This window comes from Rhinolophus hipposideros (assembly GCF_964194185.1).
Source record: "Rhinolophus hipposideros genome assembly, chromosome: 22".
NCBI classification, from domain to species: Eukaryota; Metazoa; Chordata; class Mammalia; order Chiroptera; family Rhinolophidae; genus Rhinolophus; species Rhinolophus hipposideros.
The window spans coordinates 17,999,968-18,018,325 of NC_138068.1; the positions used below are offsets into that span (position 1 = coordinate 17,999,968).

At 45.9% G+C, this 18,358-nt stretch overlaps 1 protein-coding gene across 1 annotated transcript in view; it reads right to left on the reverse strand.

Annotated features, from left to right (window-relative positions):
• Positions 1 to 16,043: 16,043 nt before the first annotated feature.
• The window catches only part of VSTM2L (V-set and transmembrane domain containing 2 like), a 33,103-nt gene continuing 30,788 nt past the window's right edge, over positions 16,044 to 18,358 (reverse strand). The window contains exon 4 of the mRNA XM_081034687.1: positions 16,044 to 17,454. Coding sequence (XP_080890813.1) covers positions 17,182 to 17,454 — 273 coding nt within the window. The 3' untranslated portion in view covers positions 16,044 to 17,181. The remainder of the gene's footprint in view (positions 17,455 to 18,358) is intronic.

The following is an 18,358-nucleotide window of genomic DNA, read 5'->3' on the forward strand; positions in this document are numbered from 1 at the left end:
GGGAGCAGGGCCGGCCTCCCTTCAAAGCCTTCAGCACAAACCATTTAGGAAAATGTCTCTCACTGCAGCCGTCTGCCAGCATCTGGGGCTGCCTGCTTTTGCAGCAGGAAAGGGTTAAAAAGCACCAATGAATGGCTGCCTTCACCACCCGCTTCTGGTTTCCCTCATATAATTTGCCATTCTTTTTGCACAACAGCTCCTGGGTCTCAACCTGCTCTCTCAATCAGTACCCTCACGTCCTCAGCTTCCTCCCACACAGGCGGGCTCAGAAGTAAGGAAAGCACCTTTCAGAATCTCCGAGGCCGTTTCCAAGGGAAAGGATGTTGAAGGGGTGGGGGAGGCGGGGAGAAGAAGTGGAGAAGAGTTAAGAAGTTTCTTCATGAAATAAAACATGTTGCATTCTCCAAGGCAGAGGTGCGGAGTAGAGAGACCCCGGTGCACCCCACCTCCCCTTTCACCCCATCTTTGTGTCCTTGCTCACCTCATGCACTCCACCCGGTGCTCTCACACATTCCACCCAGGACACTGCCAAGTTCTCTAGGAGAGAACAGAGAGGCCGGAAATGGGAATCAAACTGTGCCACAGTTCACAACTGACCTTGGGCGCTACCTCCCCCACTCCAGGCCTCAGTTTCCCCATCTGCTAGGTAAAAAGTTTGAGCCAGTCAGTCTCCCAGCATGTTCCACCCCCGGAAACATCTATGATTGGATAATAAAGCGGTGACAGGTATGTAGGGAAGTGGGTGCGTAGATGGGTACAAGTTCTTTGGCAGTTTGGCAGACTACCAAATTTAAACGAGCACACCTTTCAACCAGCAATTACGCCTCTAAGAATTTAATACTCACACACGTGCACAAAAATGTACACACATAGGTAATTCAAGGTACTATTGTTCTTGTGTACAGAAACTCACGAATACTCGATGCCCAGTACGTGCCAGGCATCATGCCTCAGGCTTTACATTCGTATCTCAAGAGACTGGAAGCAACAGAAAGGAAATGCCCTCGTCACAGGACTTAAACATCTGTCGGAAGAGACTGAAACCCCCCTCACCACAACCCCCATCACAACACAGAAATCCTGGTGAACTATACTGAAGAATAGTACGTCAAAAGTCATGAGATGGGGGCGGACGGGTGGCTCAGTTGGTTAGAGCCCAAGCTCTGGGCAACGGGGCTGCCAGTTCGATTCCCACATGGGCCAGCGAGCTGCGCCCTCCTCGACTAGAATGAAGACAATGAGCTGCCGCTGAGCTCCCAGGTGGCTCAGTTGGTTGGGGTGCAGGCGCTCAACCAAGGTTGCCGGTTCAACTCCCGCAAGGGATGGTGGGCTGCGCCCCCTGCAACTAACAACAGCGACGACCTGGAGCTGAGCTGCGCCCTCCACAACTAAGATTGAAAGGACAACAACTTGACTTGGGTGGAGCTGATGAGTCCTGGGAAAAACACACTACTGATCCCCAGTAAAAAGTCCTAGAAATACACACTGTTCCCCAATAAAGTCCTGTTCTCCTTCCCCAACAAAATCTTAAAAAAAAGAAAGTGGACCAAGGACTTAAATAGACAACTCCCCAAAGAAGATATACAACAGCATCTGAAAAGATACTCAACATCACTAATCATAAGAGAAATGCAAAACCACACTGAAATAATACCTCATACTCATTAGAATGGTCACTAGGAAAACAACAGAAAATAAGAAGTGTTGGTAAGAATGTGGGGAAATTGGAACACTTAAGCACCGTGGAAATGAAAAATGGTGCAGCCATTATGGAACATAGTGTAAGGTCCTAAAAAAATAAAATAAAATAAAGTCATGAGATGGTACTGTTAACTCTTTCCTGAAGGTAAATGTAGAATTAAAAAGAAAGCTGGAGAAGGGCTTGGGTGGGGAGGGAAGAGGGGTGGACTTACTGGTTCAATGAACCGCGGCACATCCACATAACAACGTGAACAAAACAGCAGTGGCTATCAGACTTTAAAATGCACATACCCTTTGACTCAGCGATCCTGCTTTGAGAAATTTCCTTGTCCGTGTGCAAAGATGATGAACAAAGTGTTCGCTGAGGCATTGTTTGCATTAATAAAAGAATGGCAACAACCTAAAGGTCCATCCAGAGAGGCCTGGCTAATTAAGTGCCTTACTAACACGTAGTGTGCCATGCCTTTCAAAAGAAAGAGCTACTTCTCTGTGCACATCTCCAAGAGATATTAAAGAAAAAAGCAAGCCGAACAATGCTCCTCTTTATGGGGTTGGGACATGTGGAATTTCTCTTAAAGGACAACCAAGTGGTAGCCTCTAGGAAGGGTTAACAGGAGCAGTGATGAGCGATCGGTTCACGTTACACCCTTTAGACTCTTCACATTTTTTAGCCATACACACTGTGTAACTTATTTACTCACAAAAAAATTTTATTATTAAAATATAAGGCATTCGTGAGTCTAAAATTCTATGGTAAACGCACCTTTTGGTGTTAGGAAATTAACATCGTCATCCGGTCCCTTCCCCTGTGCTTTGCATTTCTCAAGGGGAACCAGGGCTGGGGGAGGGGAGGCATTGCTTATTGCTTAGTCCAAATAAGCAAAGAGGATGCCCTTCAGGGCATGGGTTGTGCACTGTGCAGGCAGACACCCAATGGCCCCCCGTGTGCATGCAGGAAGGCCATCTCCCACTCATGCCCTAGCTTGTCTGAGCCCCTCAGAGCGCCAAGACAAGCAGCTTGAGCCTCAGAGGCTTTCCTGACCAGGCAGAATTCAGGGCTCCCACTCAGTTCTCTCAAGGCATTGCATGATGCCCTCTGCCCCTTCCCCCCGCCCCTCCCGCCAGTCAGCTCTCTCTGGGGCTTACAGCCTCCCCAACCCCGTGGAGGGGTGACATTCATTCCTGCATCTTCAGCGCCTTAGACAGGGCTGTGACTTGCGCTTTCCTCTCATCATTGGGATGACTGTGCTCTCCAGTGACCGGCCCAAAATTATCAGGTAAAAGGGGCAAAGCTGGGATTTGAACCTAAGGCTGCTGACATCCCATGATGAGTCACATGACCAGCTACATCAAGGTCTGGGCAACAGGATCCCAAATCTGCAGGTTGGAAATTTCAAGTCAATAAGCCTTTTCCCAGGCTTTCTACGTGCCATACCCAGAGACAAAAGGACATAAATACTGCCTCTGAGGAGCTAGGCTTAGGAGAGTTAAACAAGTCATCACAAAAAGGAAGAGGTTGGGAGCAGGCAGACATCCTGGGTTTGAATCCCGACCCAGGTGCCTTGGGCAAGCGTCTTCCTTGCTCTGAGACTTGGTGAAATGGGAATAAAAATAATTTCTCCCTGAGATGGCATGGTGAGAATTAGACCGATGAAGTGCCCGACTCAGGGCCTGGCCCCCGGGCAGTGCTCTGTAGAAGTGGTCCTCACCATGATGATAATGATACAGTAGAGGTATTAATAGCAGCACAGAGGTTAAACTGCAAGGAAACTGAGAGGCTTCCCGGAGGAGAGGCCATCCAAGCTAGCTCTGCCGTGTCTGCTCATCAGACTCAAAGGCAAGAGCCCCTGGGGGCAGAGGCTCACACAACCGTTGGGGGTGTTGCTCACGTCGTCGGTGGGAGGTGGGAACAGTAGACAAGGAGGCCGAAGAAAAGGACAAGGCTACAGGGACAGAGGCTGGTCTTGTTCAATACCCCACAGGTGGGTCAGGGCTCTACCTTGGGTGACTGAGGAATGGGTTGGTAGGACTGCCTCGGGAAGTTGTTCTCTGGGGCTTTTCTGCAGGGCTCTGGTTGGCTGGAGGGCAGAGTGCACCCTTACCAGGCCACTTCCAAGCCGTTCCCTCCTCCATTCTGGTGGTCTGTTGTGGGAGCAGAGCGGTGCTCCCAGAGGTGAAGCCCAATGGGCTACGAAGGCAGACTGCCTTTGCCCTTTACCATCCTTACCAGCCACGTGACCTTGACAATCAGTGTCGTCATCCATAAGCTGGGGATGATAATAGTAGCTCAGCCTTGTAGAATTTTTGTGAGGACTCAATGATTTAATGCGTGGAAAGCAGGGGGCACGGAGGCGATAATGGAATCGGGTAAATGTGGCTGTTCTGTCTCTGCAGAGCACCAGGTCCCTGGGAACAGGACGATGAGTCAGATCCAGAAACGGCAGTTCCACCTAATGGAGCCCAGACTGGGGAGAGCAGCCATTTCTGCCTCAAGGAGGCCGCTCAGCGTGGGGAGGAGAAACGGCCCTGGGCAAGTGTCTCTTCTTCCAAGCCTCAGTTTCCCCATCTGCAAATGCAGATAATTAATGGCTACCTGTTTGATCTTGCTGTTTGGATTAAATGAGCTCACACGAGGCATGGGTGAGCCCAATGTGGCCTGTGAGCACCCTCTGGACACGGACTGCTTAGAAGGAGAGAGGAGCCTGTTTGTTAATAAAACCGACAGAGTTCAAGACAGTGGTCCGATGACTGGTGGGGCTGCTGGGGAGCATTCATTCTCAAATCAGACCCACCCTAGGCGATCAGGGAGGATAATACCAAGGTGTGAGCGGACACTCCTGGCTACACAGCTCCCGCTAATCTTCACAACTAGCCACGAAACTGAATTCTGTGCCCATTTCACAGGGACAGAAACTGAGCTCTGAGAGTTGAAGAGGCAGGTTCCTAAAGTCCTGCTGTGAGGAGTAGGTCACAGCTCAGGGTGTTTTCAGCTTGTGAGCACCAGCTTTTGCAACTTCTGGCAAGTCTGTACAAAGGAGGGGGTGAAGCCCTTGAATTTACACTCCAGTGTGGGAGGCCAGACTTCCCCTAGAAACGTTTTCATTTACTAATGGATTTAATGAGTGCAGAACTTCCTGTTTTAAACAAACAAGTGATTAGCATTGACTACAGACGTGAAAATGGATCCTAATGAATTGCTAATTAGCCTCCTCCTCTTCTCGGGTCTTTAGCTGGTAAATTCCCTCTCTGGCTACTGGGAGTCTTAATCTGACTGGAATTCGTTCATTCATTTATGCATTCATTCACCTAACATGCATTTTTTGAGGACCCACTATGCGTCACTGTGAACAAGCAAGGTCCCCTGCTTCACAGTCTCATGGGGAAGACAGTGTTAATCAACTGACTTCACAAACATGTAATGACACACTTATAGGACAGAGCTAGGACAGCATGCAACAGGACTTGATCTCGCCTTTGGGTGGGATGTCCCTCAGAGAAAGTTACCTAGAGGAAGGGACATTTGAGCCAAGATCTGAAGAATAAATAGGACTTAACTAGATAAAGGGGGATGGGAAAGTAGAAGAATGTTTTAGACACACAGGATAGTGTGTGCAAAGGTCCTGTGGTAGGAGGGAGCAGGGTGAGTCTAAGGAAAAGGAAGAAGCCACTGTGAGAGGTGTGTAAGGAGCGTGTGTGTGTGTGTGTGTGTGTGTGTGTGTGTGTGTGTGAGAGAGAGAGAGAGAGAGAGAGAGAGAGATGAGGCTGGGGGTTAAAGATGTTGGTCTGACTCTTGTAGCAGACAGGGCTGAGTGCGCAGCCCACATCCCTCGGGTCTTAATCACTTCAGTGCACTCCAACCAACTTCCAGCTGCCTCATTTTTGCATCTCTTTGCCTGAGGACTTTCTGCAGGTAAGGAGGGCCTTCTGTCTCCACACTTGCCAGGCCAGAAGTCCTGGCAAATTAACACCCGTAGAGCAGCCCTCAGTCAATGACTGATGGAAGGTGATGTGTAAAAACCCCAGCTCCCCCAGTCCTCGGACAGGATGATTTTGAGCTGCAGTGCTTTACACTGGCTCCCAGAGTTCCCTGGTAGGATGGAGCCTTATCTGTCACAGTGCTCACTTGCCTGACCATACAACCTTTCCCTATTTCACTTTCCGACTTCCCTACTGGTGCTTCCTGGGATCACCTTTCAGGTAAACTACTTACCCTTATATCTTTGTTCCAGCATCTACTTCTGGAGGAATCCATAGCAAACATCCTGTCGACATAAGAAATGTCCAAACCTGTAGAGAACTTTAATGAGTTTGGTGGAGTCTAATTGACAATTGCTAGGAAGCAAAATCTCAGCAGATTAAGCAAATGCTCTGAAGAATGGCGGTTTTGTGACTTATTTTATACCCTAAAATCAAAGGAGGAGGGTTACATGAAGGTGGTAGATTAAGGGGGTGGGAGAAAGCAAAGCAAGGAAATCTCTGGGATTGGATAAAGTAAAATAGAGAGACAAATACTTCTTTTACATTGGTGGGTACAAGATAGTTAATAATGAACATTTTACAGCACGAAGAGATGGTGTTTGGGGAACAAGATAACAATGAGCTTTCTGTGGTCTCCTGCTCTGATGCTGTATGTTGTGCCCTGAGGGATCTGGAAAAAGGGATCACTCTGACATTCCAAGGGCATGTTATCTTAGAAGCAAAAAGACTACAGACAATCTCACTTAAGGTAAAGATTGAGCTTTGTAAAGGAAGCTCCAGGCCAAGGATGTGACCACCGGCCATGACCCACTTTTCATTAGGAATTTTTAGGTTCAGACCGTCCTATGTGGTTAATTTCAGTCTCTGAGTTTTGTAGGGCCTGCCATGAAGGCCTCTCCTGAGCTTGTCAGGTTTAGTATGTTGCCCCTTTTTTATCCACAATCCTTTAAATAAGACACAGTTACGTTTCCAGCCCCCTCCAACCCTGGTTACCCTTGCCTGAACCCCTTCTTCTCTCTCATTTGTTTCTTTTGCAAAGCGTAGGGCCTGTGGACCCTGGTGGTTCAGCTGGGCTTTGCCTGGCAAAGTGCAGACGGGCCCCATCGCCTACCTTTTTTTCTTGGTACTCTGCCTCTGTCCATACAACCTGAGATGTCTTTCTTGTGGAGCAGTGCTGTCCAGTAGAACTTTCTTCAATGATGGTAATGTTCTATATCTGTGCTATCCAGTATGGCAGCCACCAGCCACAGGTGAGCACTTGAAATGTAGCTAATATAACTGGGGAACTGAATATTTTGTTTTATTTACTTAAAGTGAAATAGATACACATGGCGAGTGGGTGACCCACCGCTGTGGTACATGCCCTATCCCCTGGGGGCTGCTAAATTTCCTTAAGACCAAGCCTGATGGGTTATGGGGAGGGCAGCTGAGTGGACCCAGGTCGTTGCGCTCAGCCGTCAGGCCCACCAGCGCGTCCTTAGGTAGACCACCCAGAAGACAGCCATTCGGGTCCCAGGGACGTGAGCAGTGTGTCCAGTCTACAGATCCCATCCCTATCTTTCCCTTCTTTGAATGTGTTCAGCTGTGCTCCCCACCCCTATAGCTGGAGCTGACAACCTTGAGGGACGGGCTGGGTGAGATGGCTGATCTGGGTGGCGCTGAGTCAGACGATGGCTTTCTTTTGGTTAGTGGATTGAAAGGTTCTTCCTGGAGTTGAGGAATAAACATGTTCCAACTACTATAGTATATTGAGCTCAAAGTGCTTAGTTTAAGACAAAGTCAGGCCAAGGGTAGGGCCTGCTAGAAGTAATCCAATATCTATCCTCCTCTCCTTCTAAATAAACGAACCCTGTTATTTATCTAGGCACACAGCTGGTCAGAATAAACGCCACATTTTCCTGTCACCCTTAGGCCCATGTGACCATGTGACTATGTTCTGGCCCATGATAGGTAAGTAGAAATGATCTTCAACTTCAAGCCCGTATCCTTAAAAAGAGGGTGTGTGCCCTCCTCTCTCTCTCTCTCCTTCCTGCTGGCTGAAATGCAGACCCACTACTGGGAGGTAGAGCCACCATTTGGGGCTGTAAAGAGAAGCCTGGCTGAAGGGGTGGTAGATCTCATAGTAATGGGGTAGAAATGCCAACTGGTTCCAAACAAGGATCTTGTGAAATTTAGGGAAGGAGAAAACAGGGCTCTGAAAAACTTCCTTTGGTTTAAATAAGATGCAATAGGCCAACACTTTGACCCAATCCTCGTAAGCTGTTAATGTCTGTCAGAGACAAATCTTTATTCATTGATTCATTTATTGAGTGTGTGCCAGGAGCCAAGACCTGTGTTAGGCACAGGAAATGCAAGAGTAAACAGGACGCTTAGAGGCTGAGCCTTCATCACCATCCCTGGCATTTCTGTAGCTCAGGGTACATTCTAAAGTGTCACCTCCAGTCAAGATAGCACTGGGTCCATGGTTTTAAAACACCTGCTCCTCAGCTAGAACTCTTATGCATTGCAGATGGGAATGCAAAATGGCTCAGTGACTTTGAAAAACAGTTTGGAAGTTTCTTATAGTTAAACATACACTCATTATACTGTCTAGCAGTTTTACTCTCAGATATTTATCCAAAAGAAATGCAAATATGTCCACATATGTCCATACAAAGACTTATGTATGAATGTTCATGGCAGAATTTTATATAATAACATCAAATTAGAAACAACTCAAATAGTCATCAATAGAGATAAACAAATTGTGATGTACCCATACAAAATACTACTGAACAGTAAAATGGAATGACTATTCATTCCATGAACAGTAAGTCTCAGAAGTAAGTCTCAGAATCACCATGTTTGGTGTGAGAGGTCAAACACAAATAATATATACTGTCTGATTCACTTTATATGAAATTCTAGGAAAGGCAAAACTAATCTGTAGAAAGCAGATCATTGGTTACGTGGGCCTGGGGTTTCAGGAAGGGGATTGATAACAAAGGGGCCCAAGGGAAGTTTGGAGGGCGATGACGGTATTCTTTTCTTGATTGTAATAGTGATTATATTTATCAAAACTCAATGAATTATACACTTAAAATTAGCGCTGTTATTGTATATAAATCATACCTCAGTAAAACTGACATAAGACAAATTAACCACACTGTTCGTAAATTAGTGGGAAAATAAACCTCTGTTCATACACTACAATAATAGATAAATTATATATTTTTTAAAATAAAATTACATAGCCACACAAATATAATAAACTTTTCTTTGGAACAGAAAGGGAACAAAACAAAAAAAAAGTAAATGGAGGCTGAAGCCTCAAACCTGCCAGGCTGTGGGTCTGGAAACAGGCAGAGGTGGCCAGGAATTTAATTCCTGTAGAGTAAATGGAGACCAAAAGGATTCTTTGAGAACTGGAAGTCGACTGTCAGACTCACCAGTTGAAACCGTATCTTAGGTAACAGGGGAGCACATGTAGATCTGGCAAGTGGGACCTGAATTAAACCACCTTGACTCACGAACTGCATCTGTGACATCTCTGATGTCACCAAAAGGTGGAAATCCTGAGCTGCCAATAGAAAGCCTGGTTTGGGTCTAGAGTCCTGAGGGTCTGGGTTCAGACAAGAGCAGAGAAAGAAAATGGACAGAAAAATTAATCTTCAACATAATCCTGCAAACCAAAATTCTAAAGCACGTGAAGGAAACTGACACTAAGAGAGACAGCCAATAAACCCAGCTCTTTCACAGATGAATTCACTCGTGATAAGTGCAAATAATAGAGCAATCTGGAAATGACTTTAAAATAAGTTTAAGACCCTACTAAAGGTAAAGAAGGGAATGACTTGTAAAAAGAAAAAGTTATGAAATAAAAACAGATACAATTAACCGTTGATGTGAAAAAGAAACTATTAGAAATCCTAAAAGTGAAAAGTAGCATTCTTGAAGTGAGTTCAAATAGGATAAACTCTAAATCAGACACAGTGGAAGAGACAATTAGTGAATTGAAAGATATTCCGAGTAATTCACCTAGGAAACAGAACAGAGAGATAAAGAAATGGAAAATGTAAAAGAGGTTAAGACATGGTGAGACAAGGGTGCAAATGCAGACTGAATGATTGCAACATATACAAGTATGTAACAGAAATTCCAGGATAGAATAAAGGATATGATATCCACCATACAATATCCAGATGATTGCTGAGAATATTTTTAAAAAACAAAAAGAAAATGAAAATGCGTATCATGCCAAATAGGGTGGGTAAAAAAAATGTCAATGAGAAACATTGTGATGATAGAACAGAATGTCAAGGATAAAGAGAAAAAAATCTTAAGAGTTATAAAAAAATAAAGACAAATTGCCTACAAAGGAATGCCAGTAGAACCAACAGCAGATTTCTCATTAATAGCAATGGATGACAGAGACAGAGAAGTAATATCCTGAGTATGCAAAGGTAAAAATATGATCAACCTACCTCAATACACAGCTAGATGGACATTGAAAAAGGAGAGCAAATTACATTTTCAGATTTCCATAGATTATGAGTTTACCACCTGTACCCTCACTGAAAGGGTTACTAAAGCATGTACTTCAGCAAAAGGGAAATTGAAAGAAGGAAAATATTAAGTACAGAAATTGGTAAAATATATTGGTAAATCTAATTAATTTCTGACCATGTAAGTATGGATTTTTGTGATAAATAGTGGAACTAAAATTCTAGACAATAACAAGGAAGATGGGACGGGGGCCGTTTGATTGGTAGTTACCTTGTGTTAAAGGAGTTGTTTTTAAAGAGGAAAACAGAGATATTGAACAACTTTATACTGTTAGGAAAACACATAGTTTAGTAATTTAATGTTAAAAAATTAAAATGAAATCAGTAAAAGAAATGTGATTTACAGCCTTCAAATCAGTGGGGAGGAAAATAGATGGGGTACTAAAAACACTATCCATCAAAAGTCAAGAAACAAGAAAAAAATTAAAGTAACCACACGTGCTTCCCCCACCCCCAAAAGAAATCTCATGGTAGTAGAAAATACAACACACACACACACACACACACACAAAATGAGATGGTAGAAAATAAGTCCAAATAAATCAATAATCACAATAAATGTAAACGGATTAAACTTATCTGTTTAAGACAGAGACTATCAGATGAGATCTTTTTAAAATCAAAATCCAGCTATAGCTGTGTATAAGCAATATACCTAAGACAATGACCCAGAAATGTTGTAGACAGTAAAACACATCCCAGCTGAACACTAACCAAAGGAAATTGGTCTAACAATGTTAATATCAAGTAAAACAGAACATCATGCAAAAAGTCTTGCTAGGGATAAAGTCAATATATTTCATTATGATAAAACCAAGAATCCCACCAAGGAGGTGGAAAATCATGACCTTAAAGCCTTCCCTAGCATTTGGATGGAGTCCTTTTGCAGCTACACTTATTCAAGGATTTATCATTCATTAAATTGAATCTTCATGCAGGCCTAAGTGCCTTCATGTGGAAAAGGATGAGGCATGCAGACAAAGGAAGATTAAAAAATAAAGTTGCTTACTAAATTATTAACCACAACGCTATGGGCTAAATCAACATAACTGCAACTAGAACAATAAAAGCCCAGAACACCCTAAATCACTTGGGGTACATTTGTATATTAAATTAGAACATTTATAAAAAAAAAATTAGAACATTTATGTCGCTGTAGCCTAGAAAATGGCCTTTATTAAAATGTGTCCACAGTTAACACTTTCAGATACCAAACTCACGAGGGTGCAAATGCATCTCAACAAGCCTGACCCTCTTCTCTTTGGGGCCAGGAGTCAGGGCAATGAAAAAGCTGAATTGTGGGTGAAGGAGATAATGGCGGCCCAAGAAACCTGGGCATTTGACAAAAATCACATTTGATGACCTTGTAGGCAAAAGCAAGAAATGAGTTGGATGAGGCACAATTAGGTAAATTTGTCTTGGGCCCCCAAAGGGCAGCTGATTAATAGACGCTGTTAAGCAGGAAGAGAGTTCTTAATTATAGAGTTCTATAACTCAGGCTCAAATCCTGGGTCCCTCATTTATTTACCAGCTGGGTGACCTTGAAAAGTTTTTTTTTCTTTTTTCTTTATTTCTCTGGCAACAATCTCCCCAGAAATAGATAGCTGCCAATTTCAAGGGCTGTTATGAGAATTAAATGAGATAACTCATTAAAGCACTCGGCACATAGTAAGCACTCAACAAGCAATGCTTCCCATTCTATCTATAGAATAAAGAGAGAGTTTAGGAGCTACGTGTATGATACAGGTTTCAGAGTTTTGGAAACAGAGTTAAACAGTATGAAAAAGCAGTTTGCAATTTCGGTCACAATAATAGCAACACGCTGTTGCTATTGAGGGGAGTGATAGTTCTACTCTGCTTAGCACTAATCAGACCCCTTCTTGAGTAGTGGTTTCATTTTGGGAGCCATGTTTTCATAGGGACCTAGACCAGTGGTTCTCAAACCGTGGTCCCCAGGACCAGCAGCATCAGCAGCATCTGGGGATCTGTTAAAAATGCAAATTACTGGGACTCACACCAGCCCCACTGAATCTAAAACTGTGGGGGGTGGGGTCCAGGAATGTGGGTTTTAACAAGTTAATGTTAAATATTAGCATGATTCTGATGATTGCTAAAGTCTGAGAACCACTGACCTAGAGACATATACATGTCAAGGGGAGACAAAGGTCTCAAAACCATGCCTCTTTGAGTCCAATTGAAGGACCTGAAGACGTCCAGCCTCAGGGAAAGAAGATCTGACCAATCAGATGGAAGAAGGAGCTGGCTTGTTTCTCCATGTCACCCCAATGACGGGTCCAAGCATGGAAAACGGAAACAAAACTAGCATAGTGGATCTCTCTATAAAAAACAACTGAGCCAGCTGGCCTAAATCATAAGGGGTCAATTGATTGATAACAGAATTGATAGAAAGGTTCTATTGGGCTAATTCACCAGGTCAACCACATCCTCAAAGCCCCAGGCTTTTCCCATCAGTCATTTCTGCATCTCGATTGGATCAGCTCCTTATGGTGGCACAATGGTGGAAGACATTCCCGGGTCTCATGCTCAGACACTACATAAGAAGCAGAGGAAGAAAGTTTATTTTCCTTGTCTCCTTTTAAAAAAACCTTTTCCAGGTGGGATTCCACTCTCCTTCCAGCAGATGTCCCCTGGCATCTCACTGTGAATGTGACACCACAGGTCCCACAACACTTCCTAAACTAGTCCCCAGTTAGGATAATGGAATCGCTAGTATTGTCTGAGACCAGGATTCATCCACCTCTTCTGTGCCATGGACCCCTTCGGCAGTCTGGCGAAACCTATGACCCCTTCTCAGAATACTGTTTTTAACTACATAAAATAAAATGAGAAGATTACAAACAAACCAATTATCTTGAAATACGGCTTTCAAAATATATTTTTTAAAGAGTGATATAGGAATAAACTTGCTTTGTTATTAGTGCATTAAATAACAAAATCTAGCAGCAGATCTAATAACAACTATAATTTTGAAGTAGTGATGAGTATAAACAATGTTCTGGGATACCGGTAATAACTGTTTTGTGATGGGAAAATATTTGTGCTTTCTGTTGGTGACAAATCACCAGTTACCGCTAATGCTACTGTAGTTTGTTGCTTACATTCATAATAGAAGGAAAGGCTAAATTTCAGTTGGGGGTTAGTGAAAACAAAGAAGTAGTTTGATTTTTTTTTTTTTTTTTGCCCACGCCAGTTTTCGAATCCCATGCATTTCATCCATTAATCCTTGGTCGGGGTGATCTGTGGACTCCCCCGTAAGAGTCCCTAGCTTATTTTAATCAAGATTCACACACTGGGGCTGGGAGAGGACACAAGTTTTTTTCTGAGACAAGTGGCCTTTTCAAAGGAGTGTGGATACTTAAACTAAATCAAGCGAAAAAAGAAGTGGGAGTGGGAAGAGGGTGGGAGAGGAGTGGGGTGGCTATGGCTGCAGGACCTGCTCCATGTACGTCAGCCAGGACTTCCTTCAGGAAGAACAGACCTTGTCAAGGGGACTCAGACACCACACAGTGCTCGTAGCGGGATTCCCACCAACCTTGACATTCTTTCTTTTCCCCCATTTTATTTACTTTTGTTGGTTTTCTTTAAATATTTACATGTGTATCAAGTGATAGATATAATACTTGCCCTTTATATTCAGCCTATTGGGGTATTCCTTCTATCCCACTTCTTAGAAATGACCACAGCTCTCAACTTGGTGGGTATCTTTTCAGACAAATTGCTGTGCACACGTGATATCCCAACAGCTCACACACTTTCTCATGCAGAAAAACTTAGCAATGCCGAGTCCGGGCTCTGCCCTCCCCTAGGCTGGTGGATGAAAACAGCCTCCGTGAGCCAGATGCTGAGCTCACAGTGTCCCCCTTAAACTCTGTGAGGAAACATTGAGGTTCAAAGAGGGGAGGTGGACATAACCTCATAAGTGGCAGAGCTGAAATGTGAACCCATGTCTATCAGATCCCAAAGTCCATGCTCTAAATGCCATACCTGTTGGCTTCCAGAGCTGTACCTGAAGATGACCAGAGTAAGGCAATGAGCAGCATTCCAGGAATGTTTTATTTTTAAGGAGTGGAGTGGGCATATTCCTGGAACCTGGCTTGGATGGTGCCCACTTGAGATGGGCATTCACAATGAAGTGTTTGAGTGCTTCATCAATAAGGCTTCAGCACCCTAACATTCACAGGAGACTCCAGAAGTATATTCGAAAGCCAGCAGTGGAAACACAGGAAGCATTCACATTAAAAGTAAAAGCAAGGCAAAGATGTCCTCTAGGAGCTCTATGATTGAACATTATCTTGGAGACAGTGGGGACCATATTTGTTGACTAAAGGCTGGCTGCTGGCTTGAGAGCACCAAAGGTCACAGGCCATCCAGCGCTGGGATGCCTGGATTCTGGGACATGTCCAGAGCCCTGCCTGCAGCATAGCCTGGTTTATTTGTATCCTCATCCCTCCATTCATTTATTCATTCATCCTTCAACCTACCCTTCTCTGAACCTCAGTTTCCTCATCTGAATACTGAGGACACGTGCCTCCTTTCAGATCAGCACAGGGCCTCGGACCCACTTCGTGCTCATCAGTCATCATTTCAAGTTCCCAGTGGCCGCCCTTCGGGGAGCCTTGCTCAGTCTGGCTGGCCGAGGAGCTCAGAGACAGGCAGTTGCCCCAGGCTCAGTGTGGGTAGTGTCTGTGGTTTCTACAGGCACACGGAGGAGGGATCAGCTGGCCATGCTGGTTATGAGGGCTTGACCTGAGAGCCCCGAAACGACACACCCTCAAGCAGATTCTCGGCAGGACCATGGTGGATGGACCCTCCACTGGAATGAGCCAAGGGGAGTCCAGACCCCAGGGCATGATGGGAGCGGTTGGGGAAAGGGTCCAGGCCTGGCAGAACAATGTTCAACTGTGTGACCTTGGGCGAGCTACTTAGCCTCTCTGAGCCTGCTTCTTCAACTGTAATAAGGGGATGGTGATACCTCACGGGAGACAATAAGGTCCCTAAAAAGTGCAGTGCCTTACTCCGACCTGGCAAATCCACCCCGGAAAATCTTGGGCTCCTGTGCGCCGGGAGACATGGCCTAGAATGTGGGTGATACTAGTACTCAGATGAGAACACCAAGTCTTGTCAACACTAGAATGGAGAAAGAAGTGGATCAGTTGGAGGATATCCAAGCAATGGAATATTATGCAACAATAAAAATGGACAAATTACAGACACATGCAACAACATGGATGAATCTCACAAATATATACAGTGGTGCATAAAAGAATAGAGATTCCATATATATGAAGTCTAAAAAGATAGACAAAACTCAACTATATATTGCTTAAGATGCCACACATATAGGTAGTAAAGCTATAGAAAGAACATTAAGAATATGATGACCTTAAAAGTCAGGGTGTTGGTTACGTCTAAGAGGGAGGAAAGGGGCTATAGTCAGAAAGACACCTGGGCTGGACTTGGGGGTTCTGTGCTGGGGTGCGGTTTGGTGGGTAGCGGCTCACTCTTATTTGCTGTGTAATTTATTCACAAATCAGTAAACATGTTTTAGGCATTCTTCTATACATGTGATTACCTCAGAATCTAAGAATAGTTCAAGTGCCTGGGGCTGGACAAAGGCTTGTTTTCTTCTGCTCTCTCCCTGTGCCCACACCAGCTCTTGTTCTGTGCTTGGAGGGTAGAAAGCAGTAGAAAAATGCTCAGTGAGGCGTGGGTGTGGGCTGCTCAAGCCCTCAGCCACCTCCCTTCCCCCACCACACTGCTTCCACACACGAATGCCCCAGAATGACACTGCCCGAGGTGTTTTTTTTTAAACCGCTTTATTCAGGTTGTGTGGTAGTCACGGATTGGATCATGTGTACAGGGTTACCCACACACCCCTAGGCAAAGCCCTCGGCCTCTCCCACATACCCTACTCCATTGCTGAGGGGTGGCCAGAGGTTTGAGCCAGTTCTGAGGGGTGTTTGGCCCAATAGAAATATTTACAAATCACCAGGGGCAGGTGTCCCCTGATCATTAATTATGAAGGGATTGGTACTGGGGTCCCTTGGCTCCCAACAGCCCCAGGCCCTTGGGTAGGCCTTGGCATGGACCCCAAGAGGTGGCTGGGATGTTGGGGGCTGGCAGAGGGGGGCCCTGGGAAAGCCTCAAAGACCCTCAAAGGGGTCCTGCTGGTGCAAAACTCTGCATGGGGCCATGGGGTCAGAGGGGAAAGGTCTTCCTTCCAACTTGCTATGTGAAGGGGCAGAGATTCCTGGTCCCATGGCCTCCCCGGAGTCTGCAACAGGGAGCTGTTTCTTAGGTGTAAGGAGGCTGACCATGAATGACCCTCCAGGAGGCAGTGGGGTGTCTCCCTCTCCTCTCCGGGCTCCTGTGAGTGACCCTGCTACCGGGCCACAGCTCCAGAGCAAGGCTCCCTTGAGGGCTTTTGCCCCTCTCTTCACCTGGGGGAGGCCTAGGTCTGCTCAGAAGACTCAAGTCCAAATTTGGGGAGGGGTCACTGTCCACATCCCCAGGTCCAAGGAGGGGGGATGGTGGGAAGGAGGGAGCGTAAGGCTGCGAGGCCCTGGCTAGGGATAGGGCTGGGAGACAAGCAAGCAAAGCGAAAACACTGGACTCCACTGAAGCTGGTGACGAAAGGGGGCAGTCTGGCCCCAGCATGGTGTCCCCCCCAATGTTCAGGGGCAGTTGTTCCGTTGGTGCCTGGGGCCACCTCCTCTGAGCCAGGTCACCGAAGGGGGCTGGAAAGGAAGGGTTGGGTGGGGCTTTCATGCTGAGCAAAGGGGTGGTAAGTGGAGGGCCGACGTAGTGGCCACAGGCGGTCTCGGGGATGGGGAGGCGGCTGGACCCAGGCCGTCCTGTCCCCAGCGGTCCAGCAGCTCCTCATGCACTCTACGGCCGTAGGGGCGCGGGGCAGGCAGGTGGCGGGGTGGGCGTCAGTCTAGAGGCTGCAGGCCTCCTCATCCACGGAGCGCTTCCGCAGCTCCTTGCCAGGCTTGGGTGGCGGTGGGGCGGGTGCAGCGGGCGGGGCTTCAGGCAGGTGCAGGACTGAGTTCTCCCCCGGCTGCACCCGCAGGTAGGCCTTGACCTTGTGGTGCCGAGCCTTGCCGTCGCTGAAGTCGATGACACGGCACTCATAGGTGCCTTCATCTGTGGGCTTCACCCGGGACAGGCGCAGCTTGTGGGAGATGTTACTGCCCACCACCTTGACCACCTGGGGGCGACAGAGAGACTGTGACCTGGCCGTGGGACGCAGCGGGAGGACAGTGTCATCCGGGAGGCCCACTCCTAGGGTGGGGCCCCATAGACACCCTCACGAGGTCACAGGAAGCTAACTAGCAACAAAGTAGAAGCAACTTACACGTCCATCAACAGAAAGGCTAAATAGGCGGAAGTGAGTTCATTCAATGGACTACTGCACAGCACTTAAAAAGAATGAGCCAAGAGCCAGGCATGTTACAGCTCAGCGGCGTGCAGGAAGTGAGAACTCATTACAAAATCCCTACAGTGTGATGCCATTTTTGTAAATAAACACATAAAAAATACTCTGTATTGGTTTTGGAGACTTGTGGTGTCCAAGTTTAAAACAGACGGGAGGAAACACGGGGGCTCCTAGTGGAGGTGGTCTTGGGGGTGGTACCCGTGGGAGGGCCGTGGACCAGGGAGAGACTGCAAAGTGAGTTCTCAGCTTAGTCTGGAATGTTTTATTTCTTAAAGAAGAAATGACGATCGATCACAAATATATTGGGATTTTAATAACTATTCACCCCAGTTGGGGGGAGCGAGTGTCTGTGATAGTTGTCTTTGTGCGGTGGCTTTTTATTTATTTGATTTGATTTGATTAAGATTTTTATTTTGAAATTGAAATTTAACTTATATACAGTAAAGTGCACACTCAATAAATTTTTACTGATGGGTATGCCTGTGCAACCACCAAGCAGAGCGAGGCAGGGACCTTTATAGCCCTCTGGGGCGCCCCCTTGTGGCCCTTCCATGTCAGTGTTCACCCCTATGGAGTTAACCACCACTTTGACTTCCATCGCTGTAGATTTAGTTCCGCCTGCTCTTGAACTCTTTCATGCGCAGCTTCTTTCATACAACATATCACCTAGTTTTTC